At 36.4% G+C, this 24,252-nt stretch overlaps 1 protein-coding gene across 1 annotated transcript in view; it reads left to right on the top strand.

Moving 5' to 3' along the window:
• Positions 1-22,568, top strand: part of CPNE8 (copine 8) — a 195,622-nt gene extending 173,054 nt beyond the window's left edge. The window contains exons 15-18 of the mRNA XM_079775534.1: positions 6,052-6,154; positions 8,016-8,073; positions 13,168-13,241; positions 20,704-22,568. Of these exons, the coding sequence (XP_079631660.1) occupies positions 6,052-6,154; positions 8,016-8,073; positions 13,168-13,241; positions 20,704-20,892 (424 nt within the window). The 3' untranslated portion in view covers positions 20,893-22,568. The remainder of the gene's footprint in view (positions 1-6,051; positions 6,155-8,015; positions 8,074-13,167; positions 13,242-20,703) is intronic.
• The last annotated feature ends 1,684 nt before the right edge of the window (positions 22,569-24,252 follow it).

The following is a 24,252-nucleotide window of genomic DNA, read 5'->3' as shown; positions in this document are numbered from 1 at the left end:
GGAATAATACTTATATTTTCTTTTTATTTCCATGGTGTCTTGTTTGTTCCTATTACTTTTTTATGATGCAGGTCTTGACCCACAAAACTGATTTCAAAATCCACTAATGGGTCATTACCTGTAATTTGAAAAACACAGCTTAGTTTATTGTATTAGCTTGTATAAGCAGTGTTATTGGTACACTATTTTCCTACTGTTTTTTATGGCTGCCAAGTAAAGCAGAATCAAAATAATATTAATGCAAGATAAATTATAGTTGACTCTCTCTTCCTGTCACAAACTGCCGTCCAGATCAGTGTTTTATATACAAAGATAAGAGAAAAATGATAGGACTTATTTTGTCTGAGCTCATGCTAGTTATTATAGATGTTTTCATTGGTGCTTACCAATTAATTTTATTTATTTTTTGTTCTGGTATATCTCTACTACAAGAGTTAAGCTTTTAGATGTAAAGTTTCTAGGTGCATTTTAATATTCCATTTAAAACTACAGCCTTCACCCTGCTCTAGTACCATTTTTTATGTTTGGTCCAGCACTTTTAAAATTCTCAAACATAGGTGTAATTGCCAGCTAACGGTTTCAGCCTCTTTACAAATAATCCGTTATTTCCCTGGCCCATGTGGGTCAGTTGGTTGGGCTTCATCCCATGCCCAGAAATTGGTGGTTCAATTCCCGGTCAGGGCAGGTGCCCAGGTTGCAGCTTCCATCCCTGGTTGGGGGCATGCAGGAGGCAGCAGACTGATGTTTTGTTTTGTTTTCTCTCTCTCCCTTTCCTTTTCTCTCTTTCTAAAAATCAATACAAATACTTTTTAAAGAAAGAAAATAATCTGTGATCTAATAGTTCAGTATTATAATTTTTTAATGAGAAAAAAATCTCTTCCAATACAATTAGAAGTCTCATGTATCTTTAGCTTGTTATGACTCTCAGTCAGTTTCTTGTCTTTTTTTCTTGCTCTCTCTATTCCTGAGAACTAGTAATGAGCTAAAAGAATGTCCCACAAACCTGAGCCAACCATTTATGAGTCTACAAAAACAATCCCAGAAACGTACTTGACAAAGACTCCAAAGAAATGTGTTTGAATTCCAAAATCCTGACAAAGTGAACCTCTCCCTCAGGTTTGTCATATAATATTAAAATATAAATTAAAGATATCCTATACCTGAAAAAAGATAGCAGCCTTTCAATAATAAGAGTTTTGCCCTAGCCAGTTTGGCTCAGTGGATAGAGTGTGGGCCTGCGTACTGACGAGTCCTAGGTTCCATTCTTGTCAAGGGCAAATGCTAGGGTTGCGGGCTCAAACAGCCTCTGTTTTCTATTTTACACATTTCTATAGCACTTAAATTATTTTTTCATAAACATAGAAGACTTTTAGTACAAAATATGATTTTGTTTGAAATTTAGATTAACTTGAAAAATGCCACAATATGAGAATGTGTAGAACAAACCCCATAAAAACAATGAATACTTTAAAATAACTAACTTATGATGCTTATGGTAATAAATATAAAATTGGATTGAATAGTTCTTATGTAGAATTTAATTTATTTTTAAAGCAGTATATCTAAGCAGAAGTGAGTACATGGTAAACTCGTGTATCTTTTTATAGTATTAATTTTTCTCAAAGTTAAGAAATGTAATACAAGTCATATTTATTATAAAGTACTAGTAAAATGCAAAATTTCTATGAATTTTAAGATAAAACAACAAACTTCAGAAAAATTCCTAGTTTACTGTCTGCTTCAGGATCTAACCCTAACGTTCTTGGTAGTATCAAAATATTCTCCTGGGTTTTTTTTGCTATACTTTCTAATGATTAAAAAGAAAACCGAAATATAAGTAGATTAAACTCACCAATCCAAAGACAGAGTTAGTGAGTGGTTAAAAAAAACAAGACCCAACTATATCCTATATATGCAAATCAACCAAACGGCAGAAGGACCAGTCGCTATGATGCACACTGACCACCAGGGGGCAGGTGCTCAACGCAGGAGCTGCCCTCTGGTTGTTAGTGCACTCCCACAGGGGGAGCGCTGCTCAACCAGAAGCCAGGCTCACAGCTGGCGAGCACAGCGGTGGTGGCAGGAGCCTCTCCTGCCTCAGCGGCAGCACTAAGGATGTCTGCCTGATGGCTTAGGCCTGCTCCCCCTATGCCATCAGTCAGACATCCCCTGAGGGTTCCCAAACTGCAAGAGGGCACAGGCCGATCTGAGGGACCCTCCCAAGTGCAGTAATTTCATGCATCAGGCCTCTAGTCCTATATAATAAAAGGCTAATATGCAAAATTTCCCCTCAACCCAGAGTTTGACTGGGAGTTTGACAAGGGGCGGGGCTGACCAGCCAACCACCCGAGGCCCCTACCCCAGGCCGGCCCCACCTCCAATCAGCTCCCCCCACCCCAATCAGGGGTGGGGCCTGCCAACCAACTGCCCGCAGCCCCTCCTCCCAGCCAGCCTGGCCTGATCACCCCCAAGCAGGGCAAGCTGGCCGGACCCCACCCATGCATGCATTTGTGCACCGGGCCTCTAGTATACATATAATAAGATATTATTCCACCTTTAAAATGAAAGAAATCCTATGGTTTGTGACAACACAGATGGGCCTGGAAAACATTATGGTATGTGAAATAAAGACAGTCATAGAATAAATACTGCATGATTCCTCTTAGGTGAGTCATCTAAAATAGTCAAATGCATAGAAATAGACATGGAATGATGGTAACCAGGGTTTGGGAAAGGGTTATGTGGAGTACATGTTCAATGGGAATAAAGGAGCATATATACAAGATGAGTAAATTCTGGAGCCCTACTGTACAGCATAGTACCTATCTATAATAATCTATAATAATAAAAGCATAATATGCTAATTAGACAAGACGTCCTTCCAGACGAAGCCGGGGCTGCGAGGGAAGCCCAGGTCCCGGGTGCCAGAGGGAAGCCGGTGCCTGCAGCCAGGGAAAGGAAGGCCTACTCTTGCACAAATTTCGTGCATTGGGCCTCTAGTAGTTAATAACTATGCACTTAAAATTTTAAGAGGCTAGATTTTATTTTAAATGGTTTTAACACACACACACACAAAGGGATACAGAAACTTTCAGAGGTGAGGGATATATTTATTACCGTGATTGTTTTGATGGTTACAAGTGTACATATATGTTCAAATTCATCAGATTATATACAGTACTTATTGCAATTTTCTGTATACCAATTATACCTCAAGCTGGGGGAGCTGTGGGGAGGAGGCATACTAACAACTGAGACTTTCTCCATGGTTAACCAGAAGCATTGAAAGAGAATAAAAAGTAAACACACACACAGAAAAAGCAGACCATTACACCACTTGAAGTGGTTTTTACAAGATTGCATAATACTCAGCTTTTCATATTGTTTTTGAACCTGGTAGAAATTTGTTATTTTAAGAGCATCCCAGGGAAAGCAAAGTATAAAAGCCTTACTGTTGTACTCATAGAAGCTTTTCTCACTACTATTTATAGCCTTCCATCAATCACATAAAATATAAAATCCTGTTTCTGAACCATAGTCAGTAAGAAATAGTTTTTGAAAAATAATGGGTATGCCCTGGCTGGATTGGCTCAGTGGATGGAGCGTTGGCCTGCGGATGAAGGGTCCTGGGTTCGATTTCCATTTGGGGTACATGCTTGGGTTGCAGGCTCCATCCCCAGTACGGGGCATGTAGAAGGCAACCAGTTGATGATTCTCTCTCATCATTGATGTTTTTTTCTCTCTCTCTCCCTCTCCCTTCCTCTCTGAAATTAATAAAAATATATTGAAAAATTAATAAATAATGGGTATTTAAAATGTTTTTAAAATAAATTCCTGACGGAGATTATCAACTTTGTTTATTAAGAAAAAAAAAAGTTAAGGTAAAATAGAAGAGGCTCATATCTATCTACTTTGGATTGTTTTCCATTCATTGTGTTGCCATCAAATTAATACAAATTTTATTGTCCAAGATCAATGTTCAGTATCATGGGAGTATTTTTGAGCAGTTCAACACTATCTTTACAGGGGGTGAACAGGCCACTTACTATAGTCTCTTCATTAATCTGTAAAATTGTTTAATCAGTAGCATGAGCAACTATTAGTTTCTCTAGTCTATGGTAACTATTTCTCAAAATGGTAACTATTTTTCTTGTTTTATATGGTAGTTAATTCTGCTCTCCAAGAGAGAAATTTTATCCTGAAATGTTATGCTACTGATCTGTCCCTGACCTGTTCAAACTTGCTTCCTTAGTATCCTTTAGGCCAGTGATGGCAAACCTGACACGCGTGTCAGCACTGACACGCGTAGCCATTTCTGATGACACGCGGCCGCTGAGGCGGCCGCATGCTGAGGATGAAACATTTGCTGCTCCTGAGGATGAAACATTTGCTAAATAATGTTTTTTCCTCAAAGTGACACACTACGCGAGTTATGCTCAGTTTTTTGGCGAAGTTTGACACACCAAGCTCAAAAGGTTGCCCATCACTGCTTTAGGCTGTGAAGGTATTTCATTGGTAATCAATGGAAGTTTTTTTAAACCCAGTCCTTCTATGATGCATTCAATGATTTTTCCAAGAATCGACCAAAGTCTTCTTGTTTACTGTCTCCTAAACTTAGGCTTTTATATATATAGATTGTATTCACCATGCAAGTCACGTCTCCTTCCATCACCATTTATCCCCCCTTTACCCTCTTCTACTTCCTCCCACCCCACTTTCCCTCTGGTAATCACCATACTGTTGTCTGTCTATGAGTTTTTTATTTTTTTGTTTATTCCCTTCACTGACAGCTGTCAACCTGTTCCCTATAGCTATGAGTCTCTTTCTATTTTGTTAGTTCATTTTGTCCATTAGATTCCACATATGAGTGAAAGCATATCGTTCTTGTCTTTCTCTGACTGGTTTATATCACTTAGCAAAATATTCTCCAGGTCCATACATGCTGTCCCAAAATATAAGATTTCCTTCTTTTTAATAGGCTTATATGTCTAATTTTTGTCGTTTTGTCCCAGCTTTCATTAATTTGACATGTGTTAAGAACTTGAACTATGGATGTTTCAAAAAGCTTTTCTTCTATTGCATTTTTTTTTTATTCAGGTGAATTCACATAGTATAAAAGTAGCCATTTTAAAGTGTACAGTATAATGGTATTGAACACATTCTTGGTGTTGTGCAACCATCAACTCTGTCTAGTTCCAAAACAAAAGGCATTTATGATTATTGCTAACTTATAGAACTGTGCTATATATTGAATACCATACATGTGGTTTCAATATCCTATATAATAAAAGGCTAATATGCAAATTGAATGAGGGAACGACCGGTCGCTATGACATGCACTGACCACCAGGAGCCAGAGGCTCAACTCAGGAGCTGCCCCCTGGTGGTCAGTGCGCTCCCACAGGGGGAGCGCCACTCAGCCAGAAGCTGGGCTCATGGCTGGCGAGCGCAGCGGCGGTTGCAGGAGCTTCTCCCACCTCCGTGGCAGTGCAAAGGCCCGCTCCCTAAGCTGTCAATCGGACATCCCCTGAGGGATCCTGGACTGTGAGAGGGTGCAGGCCAGGCTGAGGGGATCCCCCCCCCCGCCTCCCCCCCAGCAAGTGTAAGAATTTCATGTACCGGGCCTCTAGTTAACAATATAAAGGTGTATCTTAATTTTAAGACTAGTAAGATAAAGTTTAGATAAAGTAATTTACTGAAGATCATATACGCAATATGTTGCTTACCCACAATGTCTATTTCCAAAAGTTATATCCATTCCACTGTGCTAAACATACCCTCATTCATCTCACCTTTTGTTAGTGAATAAATTTCTAAGGCAGCAGGCATTTCCGAGTGCCAGCATGCAACAATGTTGCTATTATTCTAGTGTGCTATTTCAGGAAAATGTATATTTAAGAGTTTGCATGTTATAGGCTCCTAACATATATTTAAATACTCTCTTGAGATTAAAAGGTTTGTTGACTATTCCAAGTTGTATTTAGTAACCATCGCATAGAGAGGAACTGTTTTATTTTCTGTGGTGATTTTTACCTTTTTCTTGCCTTTCAGATATGCTTCTTCTGTAAAGGATGGCTCCCAGTATTTTGTGCTCCTGATTGTGACAGATGGTGTTATCTCAGATATGGCTCAAACGAAGGAGTCTATAGTTAATGTAAGTAGGTGTCATTCAGTCTTGGGCTGGCTACATGACAGTATGGTGCTACTCAGGTTGAGACTAGAGTCTAGTTGACTTCACAGTGAAACGAAATGTCCATGCCTTTGGAACCAATTGCATTTTAACTTTACCCAGAAAACTCAGACACATTTTTACCATCAATCCATAAGGACTAAGCGTAGAGTGTGGCTAACGTGAGCTATACAAAATTATTGCTAAAATTTTTTTTAAAGGTAATAGCACTACCTTCATGTGCATGAGTGTGTTTATCTCTATTAGTTTGATGTACTTGTACACAATTTTATAATTTGCAGAAAATATTTCTTAATATTCACATTTCAGTTATGGGAGAAATTTGCTAATTTCTATTTCTATAGAACCAGATGGGAACTGGACTTGATTCAAAACCATGTTTCTCACTATCGTTACTAATTGTGTTATAATTAATGATTTTTCTTGTCTTCTTTATTAGGCTATAATCAATAAAATCTACATTTACTAGATTATCTATGTATATACAAACCTAAGCAACCATTACGATCGGTCGCCCCAACTACTGGTCGACCGGTTGCTATGACACACATTGACCACCAGGGGGCAGATGCTCAATGCAGGAGCTGCCCCTTGGTGGTGGTCAGTGCGCTCCCACAGCCAACCTCCCACGACTGGCCAACCTCCTGCGGTCCCTCCCCCGAGCCAGCTAGCCGGCCCTGATCGGCCCCAATCAGGACTGGGCGAGATGCCCTGATCAGCCCCAATCGCCAGCCAGGCCAAGGAGCCCCACCTATGCACAAATTCGTGCACCCCACCTCTAGTAATTAATAAAATTATTTCTGCTTTTATTCCCCTTTCATATTCAGGTTTAGCAATGTTTGGCACACAGTAGACATTTAGTAAAAATGAGTTGCATGAATGTTTAGCATACCTCATAATTATTAATAGCATGGAAAAAATACAATTAGCTATTTGTTGTGAGAAAATAGGTTCATATAGGGGCAAAAATCAAATACTTTATATACATGTGCTTAGAAAAACTAAATATGAAAATGAAGAGGAGGAGTAAAAGTTAACATATTTGTTTGTTTATTTTTAAATCTTGATTTCCCTAATATTCTGGTCAGTGGCGTTAGTGTGCACTTTAAAATATGGACTTACTAATTTATATTTAAATTAACAGTCATGATGCACTGAGGAACAATTATTTATAATTCAATGGCTTTCATAGATGAAGATGTAATTGCTGTAGTATTGCATCTATATGTTGCAATACATATGTAGATCTTACATTGTTACCATTAAATTATTTAATGTGATGATGTCATTTAAGTGATACATATAATGAGAAAACCTGCCATAACATATTCAGTATCCCTCACAATCTCATGGATATTAATACATAATTTAATCATACTAATAATAACTTTCTATAAATGAGGTAAAATAGAATACTACTGTTTCATAAATATGGTACCCCTTTCTCCTTTAGCAACTAAAAGATATTTTAGAGGAGAGAGAACATGAAAAAAGAGAGATCAAGGATACCCAACGTCATCTTATGTAGATTTTGGCTGATAGTAGCAAGTGAAAGCTGAAGATCAATACTTTTTATTTTTTATATTATCCAAAACTGGTCATTCCTGAGGAATGTCCCACTGAATCAGCATATGTACAGAGTTGGGAAAGTATAAGCATGGAATTAAATATATTATCTTGTAGTTATTTTAAGTATCTTCAAAACTACTTTAATGAACATCTGTGAAAAATATAAACTAAAACAGGATATTAATTTTTTCTTAAGTCTTAATTCTTTTCTTAAGAACTCAATTTCTTAATTGTGAACTGTGTATTCTTTTCGAAGGCTTCAAAACTTCCAATGTCAATAATTATAGTTGGTGTTGGACCAGCAGAATTTGATGGTAAGTAACACAATTTCAGTAGTATTCCTTAGGAGTTTATTTAATTTGAGTCATCATGCTCTTAAGTTTCTATCACTCTTTTTAAAAATTTTGAATGTTGAGTGTGCATGTAGATTTGCATATAATAGCCATGTACACTAGACATAAATATAAATATTTCACCATGAAGTCTGTTTAAGTGAGCAAATTAAAATATTGTCTTCTGAGTAAAGCATTATCTTTCTAGTGTAGATTCGTGTAACATGTATTTTTTCATTTTAGTAGAGATGGTTTGTACCTAAAGATAATATTTTTTAAAGTCTTACAGAGTGATAAATTGAATTTTTGTTCCCAAGGCAAATTACTCTCTGAGTTTCCTGAAAACCTTTAGGAATAAAAACTAAATTAATAAACCACTAGATTGTGAATAGAAATGTTAACACAGCACAATATGCTACTTGAATGGATTTTCCGACTCTGGCTAGTTGATAGACATTAGCTTTATAAATATATAAGTTCTGTCATATAAAAGAACAGAATGAAAATGGAACTGACCATCTAGGATTTAAGGAGACTTTATAATAGTATAATTATGCTAAATTGACTTACTGGGAGTTGTGTTTGGGCTTAGGCATTGTTCAAATCCTAATTAAGTGACAGGTGTTTGTGTAACTAGTGATCTGAGCAAACTTCGTTAAGGATAGTCTGTTACTATTTATCTGGTAAATTCCTTCAAGAGAACTTTATACTGGACAGCCCCTGTATGACTTCAAAACATTTACCTGGTTCAGGTGTTTTAGATTAACAATAACACTTTCTTTAGCTTGGCATTTTGGAAATGAAAATAATTTTAGAATATTTGGAACAACCTCCGGTATGTTACAAGGTAATTTAGGCATACAGGTACTAATTTTAGTATGATGATCACTGGATTGATTCTCCATTAACCACCCGTGCCTTCTCTGTAAGGGTAGTATGGATCTGTCCATCTCAGGTTAAAATCACAGGGCAAGTTATATTGGTGACTCTGCAAATTCCTTTCTTTGATTCTATGCTTGGCTAGTCATCCTTTTCATCATCATGATCTTCCATTTTCTAAAGCAAAGGTCATTTAGTCTGATGGCTGCTGCTTCTGCTAATATTTTCTCTCTCTGGGTATTTACATCTGTTTGCATCATATTTCAGGCATCAATATGACACATTTCTCTGGAGTCAGGAAAGCTAAAACACATCTTTCTTCTTAATGCTTTGTGCACTTGATTTGCATTAACTAGTGGTAGACCGAGATCGACAAACTTCACCCATTGCTAGATTACAATAACCCATGCTTTTTTCTTCAGTCACTAATTTGCTTTTGCCTCTCAAGGATACACCTGTGATAGGGTACATCTTAGGTCTCCCAGACTCCCGTGGAAGTCCACCACTAGATGTATGAACTCAGGGATGGTAAACACTCGTCACCTGTTCATCAACAACCCCCACACATAATGTTTGAATACAAAGCCACTGACTCTTCCTGGTCATATATTTCTACTTACTACACAAGACAGCTATTTATTTTCTTCTTTTCTTTAGTTCCCAGTGAATTATTTATTAGGGTTTGAGGTGTGATAATTCGTCATTTTCCTCTCTGACTTCCTGAAGTAACTGAAAAAAAGATACACAGGAAACACTCAGAGACTAGACTGTAAGCTTTACTTCTAGCGATGCTGCATTGGAGAATTTGGGTTAACCTGTGCACGGAGGCAGACTTCTCACTCCCTTTCCACCCCCAAGATTAAATGACCTCATCCTTATCTCCAGGCCTACTCCATACAGGGACTAAGTCTTGCCAATTAAGCCTGCCACAGAGAGGAATTGCCTTCACTCTGAGGTTAGGCAGCTCCAAAAAAGAGAGTTCAAGGTCAGTTTCTTCTAATATTTAGTAATCCTATGAAACCTTCCTCTTCCCATGTGGAAAAGTGAGTGAAGATTGTAGACAAAGAGGGAAGTTGTCTTCCCAGTAAAATTCTTTCCTAGGAATTAGAGTGAAACTTTCCTCTGGGGAACATTTGAATAGGGAATTAGGGTCCTGCTTTCACCATGATGGAAGTTTACATCGGATGGAAAGTCTTCCAGGCCTAGTACTAGAAAAGTAGGCTGTTCCACCAGGAGACTGTAGATGCTTCTCTAAAGGATTTTTTTTCCCCTCTCGTGGCTAAGAGGAAAAGGACAGAATACTCATGTTTAAGATAGAAAATCTCCAACTTAGATTCAAATTGCTGCTGTCTTTATTTAAAAAATATGTTTTATTGAGTAGGGAGGAAGAGAAAGAGAGAGAGGGAGGGAGGGAGGGGGGAGAGTGTGTGTGTGTGTGTGTGTGTGAGAGAGAGAGAGAGAGAGAGAGAGAGAAACATCAATGATGAGAGATAATCACTGATCGGCTGTCTCCTGCACGCTCCCTACAGGTGATTGATTCTGAAACCCAGGCATGTGCCCTGACAGGGAATCGAACCTGGTTCTTGGGTCAGTGCTCAACCACTGAGCCACACTGACGAGGCAAATTGCAGCTGTCTTATCAGAAGAGCCTTTCTCTGGGCTCCTCCAAGTCTACCATAGAGTAACTTTATATGCCACACATATACACTGACATAGGAAAAAAGTGAAATAAAACTTGCAGATTTTATCAGGTAACCACCTAAATCCAACATCTACACATTTTTAACTGGAAGAGCGTTGTTTGCATGGGCAAGAAAGGTAATATTTTGCCATCCATTCCTTGAAGTTCGAGAAAATAGGAATAAACTATTAAATTAGTGAGTATTCAAATTTCTTATTTTTTTATTTTAATTTTTTTGTATTTTAATAAGAACAGTTTACAACCGTCTGTAAAATTTCCCCCCAGTGACTTTTCATTCCTTTATAAAGCACCTTCATTAAGAAGAAAGATTTTTTCAAGGTGGGATTTCTTTATCCTTAAAAGGCAAAAAAGTCATATTAAAGCAGCATCTGGCTACCTGCTTTGATCACTAGGAGAAGGGGACAAGTAAAAGGGACTCTGACTTCATCCCATCTCCCATGGCTAGAAAGTAGTGCCGGTCTGTCTCACATTGTTTTTCCAAGGACAAGTCCTGGCGGGGACCTGAGGCTTACAACATCAGGCTCCTGAGGACCCGATGGTCTGGAAACCTTAAGGGAGAATGTTACCCTCCCACCACCTGCCCCCTATTTCTTTTCTCCTTGCTAGCAAAAGTGTAGTCATGCTACATACAGACTTTTAACCCAAAAGACATGCTGGAAAGTGAGAGATCCTTTATAGGATCTCATTCTAGTACATTATTGCCTGGATAACTGTCATTTTCTTTAATTAGTAAATTAGATAATAAAGGAGACGTTTTGCTGGCATGTCATTATCAATGTACATTTATGTCTCAAAGTAATATGAAAATTTTGAAAACAAACCTAGACCAAAAAGAGGAATTAACTCTTGAAAATATTTGAGTATAGTGAATTATCTTATTAACATTCTTAATGAGTAAGAGAGGGAAAAAAATAGGTCTTTTATAAAATAAGTTAATTACCTTATTATTAGTCATATATACATTTTACTAAATCATGACATATATTGTATATTTAAGCAAACTGAGTGGTGGCTCTCTATCAGTTATGTGTTCTAGCAATGCTTTATCCCAAACACTTATTCATGAACACGTATAGAAAAAATAAAATGTAAAACAATGTTTTTAACCCAAATGCATTATCCATGCACTAAAAAAAATAACAAAAGCCTGACTGGTGGCTCAGTGGTTGAGTGTTGACCTATGAACCAGGAGTCAGAGTTTGATTCCCGGTTAGGGTTCATGCCCAAGTTGCAGGCTCGATTTCAGGTAGAGGGCCATGCAGGAAGCAGCTGATCAATGATTCCTTGATGTTTCTATCTCTCTCTCGCCCTTCCTCTCTGAAATCAATAAAATGTATTTTTTTTAAATCTTTAAAAAATATATTTTTTAAATCTTTAAAAAATGGTGAGGATTGTATTCTGATTGAACAATGTTTTGGAGGGTTAGGAGGCAAACATTATAATTGCAAGTGGCTCTCTGGAGTCTAGTGAATGTCATATGTATACAAAATGAATTATCAGCAATAAAATTATACTTTAAGCACAAATTAGCATTCCTTATGTAATTAATTATTTAGAGAATTCTCCTTGAAAACCTAATAAACTCTGGAAAATGTTCTTAATTGCAGCATAACATTACTGTATCAGCAGATGAACCATTATATGATAGCATTCCCAAATACCCTCTGATCTATGTGCTGTTGAAATTCTCTTTTAACCAACAAAAAATCATGCCTCAGAATAATAGTCCTTTATCCAATCAGTATAAGGGCAGAGCAAATGTCTCTTTATTGTTCAATCTATGTTTAAAGTGGGAATTGGGCAATATGGATATATAGCTTTGTTATAGTTTTGATAAGAATGAAGTTCAGCCCAGCCTATGTGGCTTAGTGGTAGAGCATTGTCCTGTGAATTAGGTGGTCACGGTTCAATTCCTGGTCAGGGTCAGGGCACACGCCCAAGCTGTGGGTTCCATCCCCAGTAGGGGGCATGCAGGAGGCAGCGAGTCAATGATTCTCTCTCATCATTGATGCTTCTATCTCTCTCTCTGTCCCCTTTCCTCTCTGAAATCAATAAAAATATATATTTTGAAAAAGAATAAAGTTCAAATTGTTATTGGAAATTCTATGATGACTAGCACCAAGCTTCTTAATTTAGAAAGAAAAACTAAAATTGAATGTTTTAGTATCACTTGCTCAAACAGTCCTGTAAGCACATGACCCCGATTTGAGAACCCCTGGATTGGAGAGATACACCTAAAGACTGCTCTCTACTGCATTGCCTCATCTCATCTTTCAAAGGGTCACCTCAGGTGCTGGCCTGTTACCTTCATTTGCGAAATTTACCCTCAATCAAGTTCTGTTGGAGAAATGATTGAGAAGATGCAGGGGATCAACAGCTTTTTTACTTTACATGGGACGTTTTGCTACTTCATACATCTTGATTTCTGTATTGCCTACGTTGTTTTAGTATATGGCTAAAATACACTGGAAAAATAATTCTTTTTTGTTTTCAAGCAATGATTGAGTTGGATGGAGATAATGTAAGAGTTTCCTCCAGAGGAAAATATGCCGAAAGGGATATTGTGCAGGTAAGAAATTTAATGAAAGTTATTTATTTTGTTCATAGTGAACAGCTCTTATTAAATAAACAACTTTAAATTGAAATGATGAGTCTCAGGTTCTGTTTAATTTAGTGGGTGGAGTCTCTGTGAACAATGTTTTGGAGGGTTAGGAGGCAAACATTATAATTGTTAAGTATTAGGGCCTGTTAAGTATTAGGGCCTAGAAAAAGCACCCATGCTTTCCCCTGGACTTTAGGTTCACAATGCACAAATAAATTGTCAGTAAGTTACTTTTATTACTATTTTATTATTTCCTGCTTTATTATTACCAGAAAATAGTGAGAGTTTTAGTAAACTTAGAATCTAGAAACATAATGAACTTTTTAATAATGCTTATCTATTCATTATTTAGTCTGCGACAAAGACTAGAAGTATTTTTAGACAGCTGATACATAGAGTAGATAAATTTAGTGTAAATGAACCAAAAACGTAGATATTTTCATACTTTCTTTGTAGATTCTGATTAGAAAAGTGGAGAAATCTTAAAATTATGTATAAATATATAAATTATATGTAAACTATATATAACCATAAATAAATAACATGATATAATATATAACAATAAAATATGATTCACAATTCTGTTGAAATTTTAAAAGAATACTTAACTAAAGCCTACTATTCAAGGAGTGGCTTGAAAGAAAAAAATTAGTAACCAATATAATTAAAATTTATAGTTGAAAAAAAGGAGTTAATTCAACTAAAGTTCTGCATACATTACAGCCTCCATATTTTTTAGGGTGCCAGAAGAGGAAAAAGACTATGAAGTCTACCTTCTTAAATAGAAAAGGGAAGAAGGTGTCAGTACCATTGAAGCACATGACATGAAAGTTTGGGCAGAGCAAACAATGGACTTCAGCATTTTCTCTTAATTAATAAACTATATGTTCACCCATAATACAGTCATTAAGAGAATCTAACTTGGAATTCGACAGAAATTGGTTCAAATCCTAGATTGTCCAACTGTGATAACTTGGACAAGCTTTCTACATTCAGTGTACTGGCATTGTTGTAACGATCAAATGAGAAAACATATGAAATACATTCCTGAAATAGTAAAACACAATAAAAATGATTAAAATAATTTCAGGGAGAATATAACATAAAGCAATTTGTAAAGATTAATGTCGCTAAATTTTAAAAAGCATTGTTCTTAGTCTGTCAGCAAAATTAAATTTTCAATGAGAAACATTTTTATAACCTTTTTTAAGATAATTAAATATGACATATTTTTTAACCTAATGTTCTTAGTAGAGTAAAAAACACACGTGCCCGCACACACACATGAATGATGAGGTTAAAAGCAGCTAAGAAAGGGAACATGGTAATGTGGTCATCTATTTAAGAATCCCATGGTGTTTTGTTTTCATAATTAGACACATGATTATTCACCTGAACCTCATTAGCATAATTATAGGTTTAAGTAATTACACCTTATCTGAAAGCTTTCCATAATGTCTGGCTCACAGTTTCAAAAAATTAAATTACTAAAGTGAAGTATGAATTTGAAGTCCTTTAGAATGTGTTATGTTGCTGGTGTAATGCATTTTTACAAAGTTAGCAGAGGCGACCCCATATCTGGTACTACTATCTAAATGATGCTTATGAGAAACTTGGTATTTCTTAAGATTGTTCAAATTGTTAAGGTTTTCTTTAACAGGGCTAATATCTTATGTTGGTGACAACCAGCCGTTCTTATTATAAATAGAAAACAAAAATTCCCTTGAAAGATTTTACCCTATAAAGTTGAACTGAAAGAGCTGTGAGGTATTACAGATTCTGAACATGAAATTAAAATGTTCCCAGACAATTAGTAGCCTCCTGAGTGATGGTGAGATGCCTATAGTTCAGGAGATTTGATGTGCCTTTTCTAATTTCATGGAGAAGTTCCTAAATGGTGATTGCTCTTTTAAAAATAGTAAGCAAGGTAAAAATTTATATATCCTATTGTATTTAAGAAGAATTAGCATCTTCTCTCTCATGTTGAATAAGATTTTCAAAACATTCCAACAGTTTTACAGCCTTTACCATCCACTAAAACATTTTTAGATGATTTATATTCAAGACTAGAAATTTCCTTGAGCCTTGTCCGGTTTGTTCAGTGGTTAGATCTCAGCCCTCAGACAGAAGAGTCTGGGGTTTGATTACCAGTCAAGGACACCTACCTTGGTTGCAGATTTGATCCTGCCCAGTCAGGGCACAAGCAATAGACAACCAATGGATGTTTCTCTCTCTCTCTCTCTCTCTCTCTCTCTCTCTCTCTCTCTCTCTCTCTCTCTCTCTCCCCCTCCCCCCCTCTTCTCTCTCTCTCTCTCTCTCTCTCTCTCTCTCTCTCTCTCTCTCTCTGTCTCTCTCTCTTCCCTCGCCCCTTCCACTCTCTCTAAAAAACAAATCAATGAAAAGCATATCCAAGGGTGAGGATAAATAAGTAAATAAATAAATAAAAAGACATTTCCTTGAATAATTGGGGATATAGGAGTTGCAAGTGCACACCAAGAATAACAATGCCAGTCCTCCCATCATCAGAAAATATCGAAGCTATCTAAATGCTATAACCTCTGCTGGCTAAAATACTATCAGAAAATAGGGTCTATTTAGGCTCTCTTACCTTTTCACTACTTTTAATTTTTTACATGTTGAGGCTAATTAAGTTAATGCACAGCAAACAAAAGCCCACATTTCTTAAATGGACAAAACCCTAAGGCTGCAAATAATAGTAGGCAGCTGAATTTCAGTAGCTAATTAGGGGTAATAGATAGGGTTTTCATTAAATTGTCAAATCTTAAGTGGCACCCAACTTCATTCTGTTTAATCATTTATTAAGTCCTTCATGTGCTAGGCAGGCTAAGAGCTATAGCATTACTTCCCTCAGTCCTTCATTGACATTGTAAGACAGGTACTTTGATTACCATGTTTTTAAAAAGAAGAAATGAAGTTTAATTCCTCTTGTTTGTAGTCACAAAGCCAGTAAGAACTGGAGTTATGATTTAATCTTAAGATGTTTAATTCTAAAGTTTTTAACAAATATTCTGTATAACTTTGATTCTAAATCCTAAACATAGCATTTAAGAGTCTCCATGCCCTGACTCCAACCTTCCTCTTTAGCTAAACACACACACACACACACACACACACACACACACACACACACACACACACTTTGTCTAAACAAATAGGACTATTAACTATCTTTGCATCACACATTTCTATTGTTCTTTCTCTTATTTTTTATTGTCACTTTATTGGAATAATCTTCATTTTCATTGGGCTGACTAAAATTCTGCATTTTGAAATTTCCCAGTATACTGCCTTTTGTATTGGCCTGTCTCCACACACTCAAATTTCCCCACCCTTTTCCCCCACTTTATTCACCTATCACTTTATATCTTCATAAAAATACTGGACAGTTTTTTCCTTGTAATAATTTATAAATCAGGAAACTGAAGCCCAAGATGGGGTGTTAAATAACCTATACAAAGTTGTTTAGGTCATAAATTGGTAGATCCAATTTTTCAACCAAGTTCTGATTCCAAAACCTGTGCTCTTTTTGTAATCACTAGACCTTCTCTCTATTGAAGATTATTAGGATCTGTTCTCCTTTTCATATTACTATCAGGGTGAATGTAAAAGAGTAAGTTTAATTAGGGTTTAAATAATGACGAATATTTATAGCTATCTGATGTTGGGTACATTCATTAAACTGTCTTAAGTTTCAGTTTCCTCTTCTGTAAATTCAAAATATGGATAACATGTTTATAAAAATTAAATAGTGTGAAATCTCTTAGCAGAAGGTCTCCCACTGGCCAGTTATTAATATTGGTATTAATAAATGCATTAATATCAGTATCAGTTTTTATTATTAGTTTGTATGTCGGCATAATCCAGTCAGAAGGCATTTTAGCTCACTATTTTATAGTGGCTGGGTCTTGACATATGACACTGGTCAGCCTTATGTGTGATTATATTCACTGTCTCGGTGTTGAATCTCATATGACTATGGTATAAACAGTAATTAGGATAAGATCCTATGGTTGCTATTCTAAAACTTAAATGAATTATTTTCTTAAATCAATTCTATGTATTCGTTTGCTTGCTTGGGCTATGGATTGGCCATTGTGTATAAGGCAATGTCATTTATCTTGGTTGCCTACAGATGCTCGCCACCCTATCATTTCCTTGAAAATTATATTTAAATCATATTTTCCATTAAATGGAGAATAATGACCTTGAAGATTTAGACTTGAAAATCACTAATGGAGCTCTGCACAGTAGGAACAATCTAGTAAAATTGAGCAGAATAGCAACTAAAAGCCCATTTGCCCAAACTAATTTAAACTTGTTTTCACAAATAGTCAAAGCTGGCCATTAGAGCACTGTGAGGAACATTTTCCTCAGAGTGGGTGGATGCTAAGAGAAAGATGTAGAGCATCAAGGACATAGTATATTTGTACAGAACAGAATGCGTTTATTGGTATTCTTCATATGAATGTGATAAATTAGTGCAAGTGAAAATTGATTTATTCCTCTAACCCAAGCATTTTAAGGGTCCAGGTTAATTTGTGATAATAGTCAATGATCTCCATGCCCAAATGTGGGGACATTATTCTGAAGAGGAGGTCCCCAAGTATGGTGGTCAGAAATGAGTAAAAAAAGAGATTATAAACGGAGTGGTCTGAGATGGTAAGTGGAAAGTTGTGACTGTAGAAGGGTTTGAGCAATAGTTTAAGAAAGAGGGCATATATTTTTCATGAAAATTATAAGATTGAACATTAGTACCAAGTAGAGGAAATGAAGAGTGACTTGTCATTTTTCATTTCTCAGGAGAGTACTTCCTGACATGACTGAGTTGATGAATGTCTCTTTGGAAGATTTAAATAATCTAGGTTTATGAGTAGAAAGTTCTCAACATGTTTTTTTCTACACCCAACACACATGACACCCAACCTGCTATTACAGTGAATTTCAATCCGGGGCAGGCCCTTAATGCTCAAGGGCATATCTGTGCTGCCACCCAACAAGCATGTTAAATGTGATATATATATTTTATCTGTTAGTTACAAAAGTATTTAAATAAGTATAACTGTATACATTGTGAGAACAATGATCATGGTTCTTAGTTTTGATATTGCAGAATATTGTAACACTCTTAAGAATACATTTTAATTTAATAAAAAGTTTGACACATCTTACAGCATTTGCTGGAAAGGTGAAACAACAGGTGTTTGGGTGTGTGTGCATTTTTTCAAATTATAAGAGAAAGTTTCTTTAGAAAGTTACAGAGGTGGTAGAAGTAAGCCAGCGGGGCTGCGTAGGCCCAGGGAAGTTATAAAAGCAAAGGAAGGGCCCTGAAGCTTAGGAGAGGGAAAGGCAAAGGTAATGCATGGGGTACTGGGGGAGGGGAGGGGGAGAAGGGGGGAAGGGGAAGGGGGAGGCCCAAGTATGTTCCAGAGACAGAGAGTGCAAACGGGGTCCTTCATCTTGAGGGTTTTTTTAACAGATGTTTTAAAATTACAAAAAGGCCAGGAATTACTATTTTTAGATTATAATACTGTATTGTACTTAAATCTGAAAGAGATCAAATTGATAAGAATATTCCCTGTTTTGAATAATAATGTAAATATAAATTGATGAATAATAATAATGATAATAACTATGATATATAGTACATATTATGAGTTAAGTATGGTATTAAGCACTTGACATGGTATAACAACCTAATAAATAGGTGTTATTATCTTCATTTTATAAAAGAGGAAACTGAGGCAAAGAGTGAAAAATAACTTGTCCAAGTTCGTGCAGCTAGTAAGTAGAAGAACCAGCCTCTGAACCTAGGAAATCTAATTCCAGGGTTTGTGAGAATAGTGGTGAAAAGGTAAATGAGTGTAATACCCCTGTGGTGTAGAAGAAAGGTAAAGAATTAAATAAAAATACAAGGCAAACTCGAGGTAGAGGAAAGACAAGGCAGGCCAGATTTCCTCTCCCTTAAGGCAGTATCAACTATTTACCAGAGGTGTCAGCATTTCCCTAAAATGTAGGTATTAGATACATATTTGGGGGGGGGGGGGGGGGGCGATGAACCCTTTAAGAAACAGCTTAAAAGATAATTAGATGTACACTAAACCATACTAACATTACTAAATGTTAATTTTTAAAATACTAGTACCTTTTAAAATAAGGATGAAATAAATTATAGCTACAATTAGACATATTTTTTCATTAGTCCTTAACTATGTTGACTCCTATTATCTCGCTTGTCTAATCATAGTTTCCGAGAGAAAATAGACCTTAACTTTTTTTTGCACCTTTTTAAATTTTTATTTAAAATGCCAAGTCTTGTCCACAGTTAGGTAATACAACTTCACAAAAGTTCACATCCTCCACTTCTCAGCTGAAAATTATATTCTCTTAGTTTTTTTCTTACCCTTACTTAGCTACTTTCAGGGTAAGAGTAAGAGTTGTCACCTTTCTAGCACACTTTTCTAAAAGGTTGGGTTTTCTTCCTCAGACGGAGAGGGTAAAATTATTGTCATATAGGTATGCTTCTGCCTACTTTTGCCCCATCCTGTATTTCAAGTTCCCACTAATACGAACTGTGAATTTCATATTCATGCCCCTATGATTTGATGTTCAAGTTATAATGAAAAAATACACGTGTTTAGGAGTCTTTAACGATATACTTTTTTTTTTTTTTTACCCTGCATTGGGTAGTAGTTTTGCTTTGAAATCTGAATTAGACATGGATTAACTCCATTTGACAGGAAAGTGAGCCCTGAAGAGGTTCAGTGCTCCATCCTATTGGGAGTCAGGCTGGGTAGAGAACTCAAAACTGCAAAACACATGTAGCAACATGATGGACATATCAGGACAAAGAGATGAGTTATTGGGGGGCAGGGGACATAGAACACAAGTACACAGTTTTGTTGTTGCTGTTAATCCTTACTTAAGAATATTTCTTCCATTGATTTATAGAGAGTGAAAGGGAGGGAGGGAAATAAGGGAGAGAGAGAGAGAGAGAGAGAGAGAGAGAGAGAGAGAGAGAGAGAGAGACATTGATGGGAGAAAGAGGCATTAATTGGTTGTCTCCCACACGGCCCTGACCAGGATTGAACCAGAAACCCAGATACATGTCCTTGACCAGGAATCAAATCCACGGCCCTTTGGTACGTGGACTGATGCTCTCACCACTGAGCCAAACCAACCAGGGCTACATCCCTTTTTAGGTAAAGTTTATATTGGAAAGTTATGGTCACTGTTATAGTTGCTGATAACAAACCAAATATCTTTCCCATGCATAGTAATTATTGTCCACCTCACCATAACTCTGATCTTCTCTGATACTCCTACAACCAAGTATTGACATGTGCTGATTTTTGTGTCTAAGTAGCATGCTAGCGTCTGTGAACTAACTTTCTTTCACTCTGCTTTCTAGTTCGTGCCTTTCAGGGATTATATTGACAGAAGTGGAAACCACATACTGAGCATGGCTAGACTGGCTAAGGATGTCCTCGCTGAGATCCCCGAGCAGTTTCTCTCTTACATGAGGGCCCGAGGAATCAAGCCATCGCCGGCGCCTCCCCCGTACACCCCACCTACACACGTGTTACAGACTCAGATATGACTGCGCTCCGAAACGTTCGCGTTAACTACATGTCAGTTAGAACTGCTGAGTCAGGCTTGGTCCTGGTGCTCTGTAACGAACCAGGGAATGGAACCTTTTCTCCGCTTGGTTTCAGCAGTCCTGGTTAATAGGCTTTCTGGGATCCAAAATTATTCTCTTCCTAAACCAAAACTGTAAATATGGTTGTTGCATGAGCAACAGAAAAATTGTTTGAATGCTTGAAGCAAAATATGGATGTCTTCTCTGAATCTTTACCTTTTTTTTTTTTTTTTTTTTTTGGACAGAAACAGCTAATTTCCAATGTGTTGTTGGGAAAAAGCACAAACTATGTTTTTAACTCAAATATTGTCCTCGACTGCTGTGTGTATAGGGAAGCAGTCTCTCTGTATCAATGTTTACATGTTCCTACTTTTTAAATTTCAATACTTTTATAACTGTTCTTAAGAACAAGAGTTTTGAATATTGAATCCTTTGTCTTCTAAATTGCAATAGCTATAATTACAAGAGCAATATCTCTTTGAATGACTGTCTGGACAAATACAGTTGCAAACAAAGGAAAGGAAAGATACTTTCATATTTCTTCCGTGAGTGAGTTGTCTTATGAAGCTGCATCTGCTCAGTAATCAGTTCCTCTGCATTGGCCAAGGAAGGGGGTTTCAGCTTAGCAGGTGTGTATCCTGTAAGAACATGCATTTTCCATGGAGTTTGGGTTCTAAATTTAGACTGCAGTCAGTTTATGTTTTGTGCTGCTAAGTAGACATTTTTAAAAAGTCAAAACGTTGTGAACTGTAAATGCACAGAAAATACTGTGTATTTGTGTAAAAAGTAGCATCTTTATATTATAATGCTATTTAGAAAGACTAAAACCCCAAATATTTAACTGTGAACCATGTAGCAGAAGTTTTAAAACTTTTTATTCCATTATATCTTGTCTAGATATTTTAATTCAAAGGGATACTGTCTCTCTTACTGGGTTCCTATCACCTTTCCACATTGCCACACAGGGTGCACAAGCTGGAAGTTTTTTTGTGAAATTCCCAGTGAAATATACACAACCATGTGACTTAGTGCACAACACATTTGTGAAATAACCTACTCCTATATACGAATCTGCCTGTCCACAATTAATTGTAAAGAGTTTTTGCACGTACAGTTTTTACAAGAATTACAGTTTTGTGATGTTGTGTCCAAATTAAAGCATTTCTTTAGAACAAATGGCCTTAAATTCTCACAGAATTCCTGGAAATGATTGTGACTTGCCTTCAAATAATAGAAAAGTATTTATTTATTTTTTCTTTTGTGTCAACAATGTAACTGCTTTATAATATTTTTCCTTAATTATATATTTACTACTTGATTTATTTTTACTGTATGTTGTTCTCTTTGTCCCAAGTTGACTTAGGGTGACTTTTATAAGCATGAAACTATTTTACTGAAAAGAAAAATGTATACATCCACATATCTAACAGTATCAATATTATATAATTATGTAATATTAAAGTGTCCATTTTTAAGTATGTATTAAAATCTTTAAAAGGATAACTATTTGCTCTGTAAATTTTATTCATAATGACATGGAGTCTGATGACTTCCTTAACTGAGCTTAAATATTTATGCCAGTATATAGTTTATTAACCTACATATTTTTTATTTACGTTCATCAGTCCAAAATAACGAAAATAAATGAAATCAATATTCTTTTTTTTCTTTCTTTCTTGTCAAACATCAGTGATTTTTCTTTGAATTGATGAGTGAACGTGAAAGATGTGCCCTTTTTATCTAAATAAGTGTGTCCAAACCTAGCAGGGGTAAATGGCTAAGAATGGAGAAATCTCATTCTTAGCCATGAGAATGGCTATCCTTTGTATGGCTGTTAATTACCAGAAACCTAGGTGATGTTAGTTCTGTGGGTAAGATTAGAAAATACCCAATCTTGTCTTGCCATTGCCTAAAAGATGAAACTGAGACTGAAGGGGCTGAGATATTTATCCAAGACTATATAACGAGAGCAGAGTTTGTTACCATTGTGCAAATATTGGTTGTGACTCCCTCAGTGTTGTGAAAGTTGCCGTTAGAGGCTGTGCAATGAAAAATGCCACCGATTACTTGCCTTTGCTGTGTACCTCACTCCACCTTCCCACCAAATATTTCTTCGTTTCTTGTGCTAATACCTGAAAGTTAGGTAAAAACCGGCAACAATAAAAAGTATATTTTAAAATGGAAAAACACAAACAGCAAAAACTTTCATTCCACACAATATAGGGAAGTGCTGAGATGAAAGACCTGGAACTTTTAAAAATTAATAAGACATTTTATCAACATACTGATGTAAGAGTTTGCACCAACTTGTTTTTCTGAATGGCTTTCGTCATTAGATCTTTTCTTAAGCTCTCCCTTCCCTTTGATAAGGGAAGACTTGAGTGAAAAACTGCTAGAAAGGGCTTCTTTTGAAGATGGGAAAGGGAAACAGAGAAACAACAGTACAAGCCTTGGCTACGTGGTTCACTCTTTTCATAGCTGGTCACCCTAACCATGTTTGGAACTCGGATTTCAGTCTCACAACCAGAGTAAGGACCCACCAAGTAGAAGTGTTTTTCCAATGGAGAGTAGGGTAAATACCTATATTAAAATTGTTTTTTTAATTAATGTGACTCCCAATAATTCTTTTCATACAGTAAAATGTTTTACTGTATGAAAATATTTGTATGTAATTTAAGAAAAAATGCTAACATAATAAACAGAAGTCTCCAAACAGTGTTCTAATATATATATCACAGAACTCGGAACAGTTTTAAAGGAAACATCTTCAAATCTCATAAGGAAGGGTTGTTGCTTACTTCACACTTTATTAAACCACCCCTGATCCCATCACCTGCCATTGTTCTTGCTTCCCGCGTCTTGGAGATGCTCTGACTACCAAAATCTGAGAGACACGGCCACTGAGGTCTTACCATGGAAAGAGCAAAACCACACTGTTCTTCAAGCAGTAGTGGCCATGACCTCATGATTTTCTCATCACAAAGTTATTCACTAATTTAATTTCCATGAAACAGGCTGCTGAGCATTCCTAATGTATTTAGATAAGCTGATTCCATAGAGATAGGATTTGCTATTAGTCAAAGCGGTCGATATCAGTGACCTTACAAATTAGGAAGAAGGATGAGGGAAGGAATGTGCTCAGGGTTGGCTTAAAAATAGCTCTTCTTTCAGAGATCTTCATCTTACAAAATAAGTTAGGGGAAATTATAACACCGATTCAGTTATTTTGACAGAGAACAAGTTTGGTAACTCTTAACATTTCCACAAAAATAATTTTGACAAACACTAAATAAAACACCTTTTATTTAGTTATCAATTTTA

Source organism: Cnephaeus nilssonii (genome assembly GCF_951640355.1).
Source record: "Cnephaeus nilssonii genome assembly, chromosome: 6".
In the NCBI taxonomy this organism is placed as follows: domain Eukaryota; kingdom Metazoa; phylum Chordata; class Mammalia; order Chiroptera; family Vespertilionidae; genus Cnephaeus; species Cnephaeus nilssonii.
Note: the sequence above shows the minus strand (reverse complement) of the source record. Positions and strands in the feature narration are given on the sequence as shown.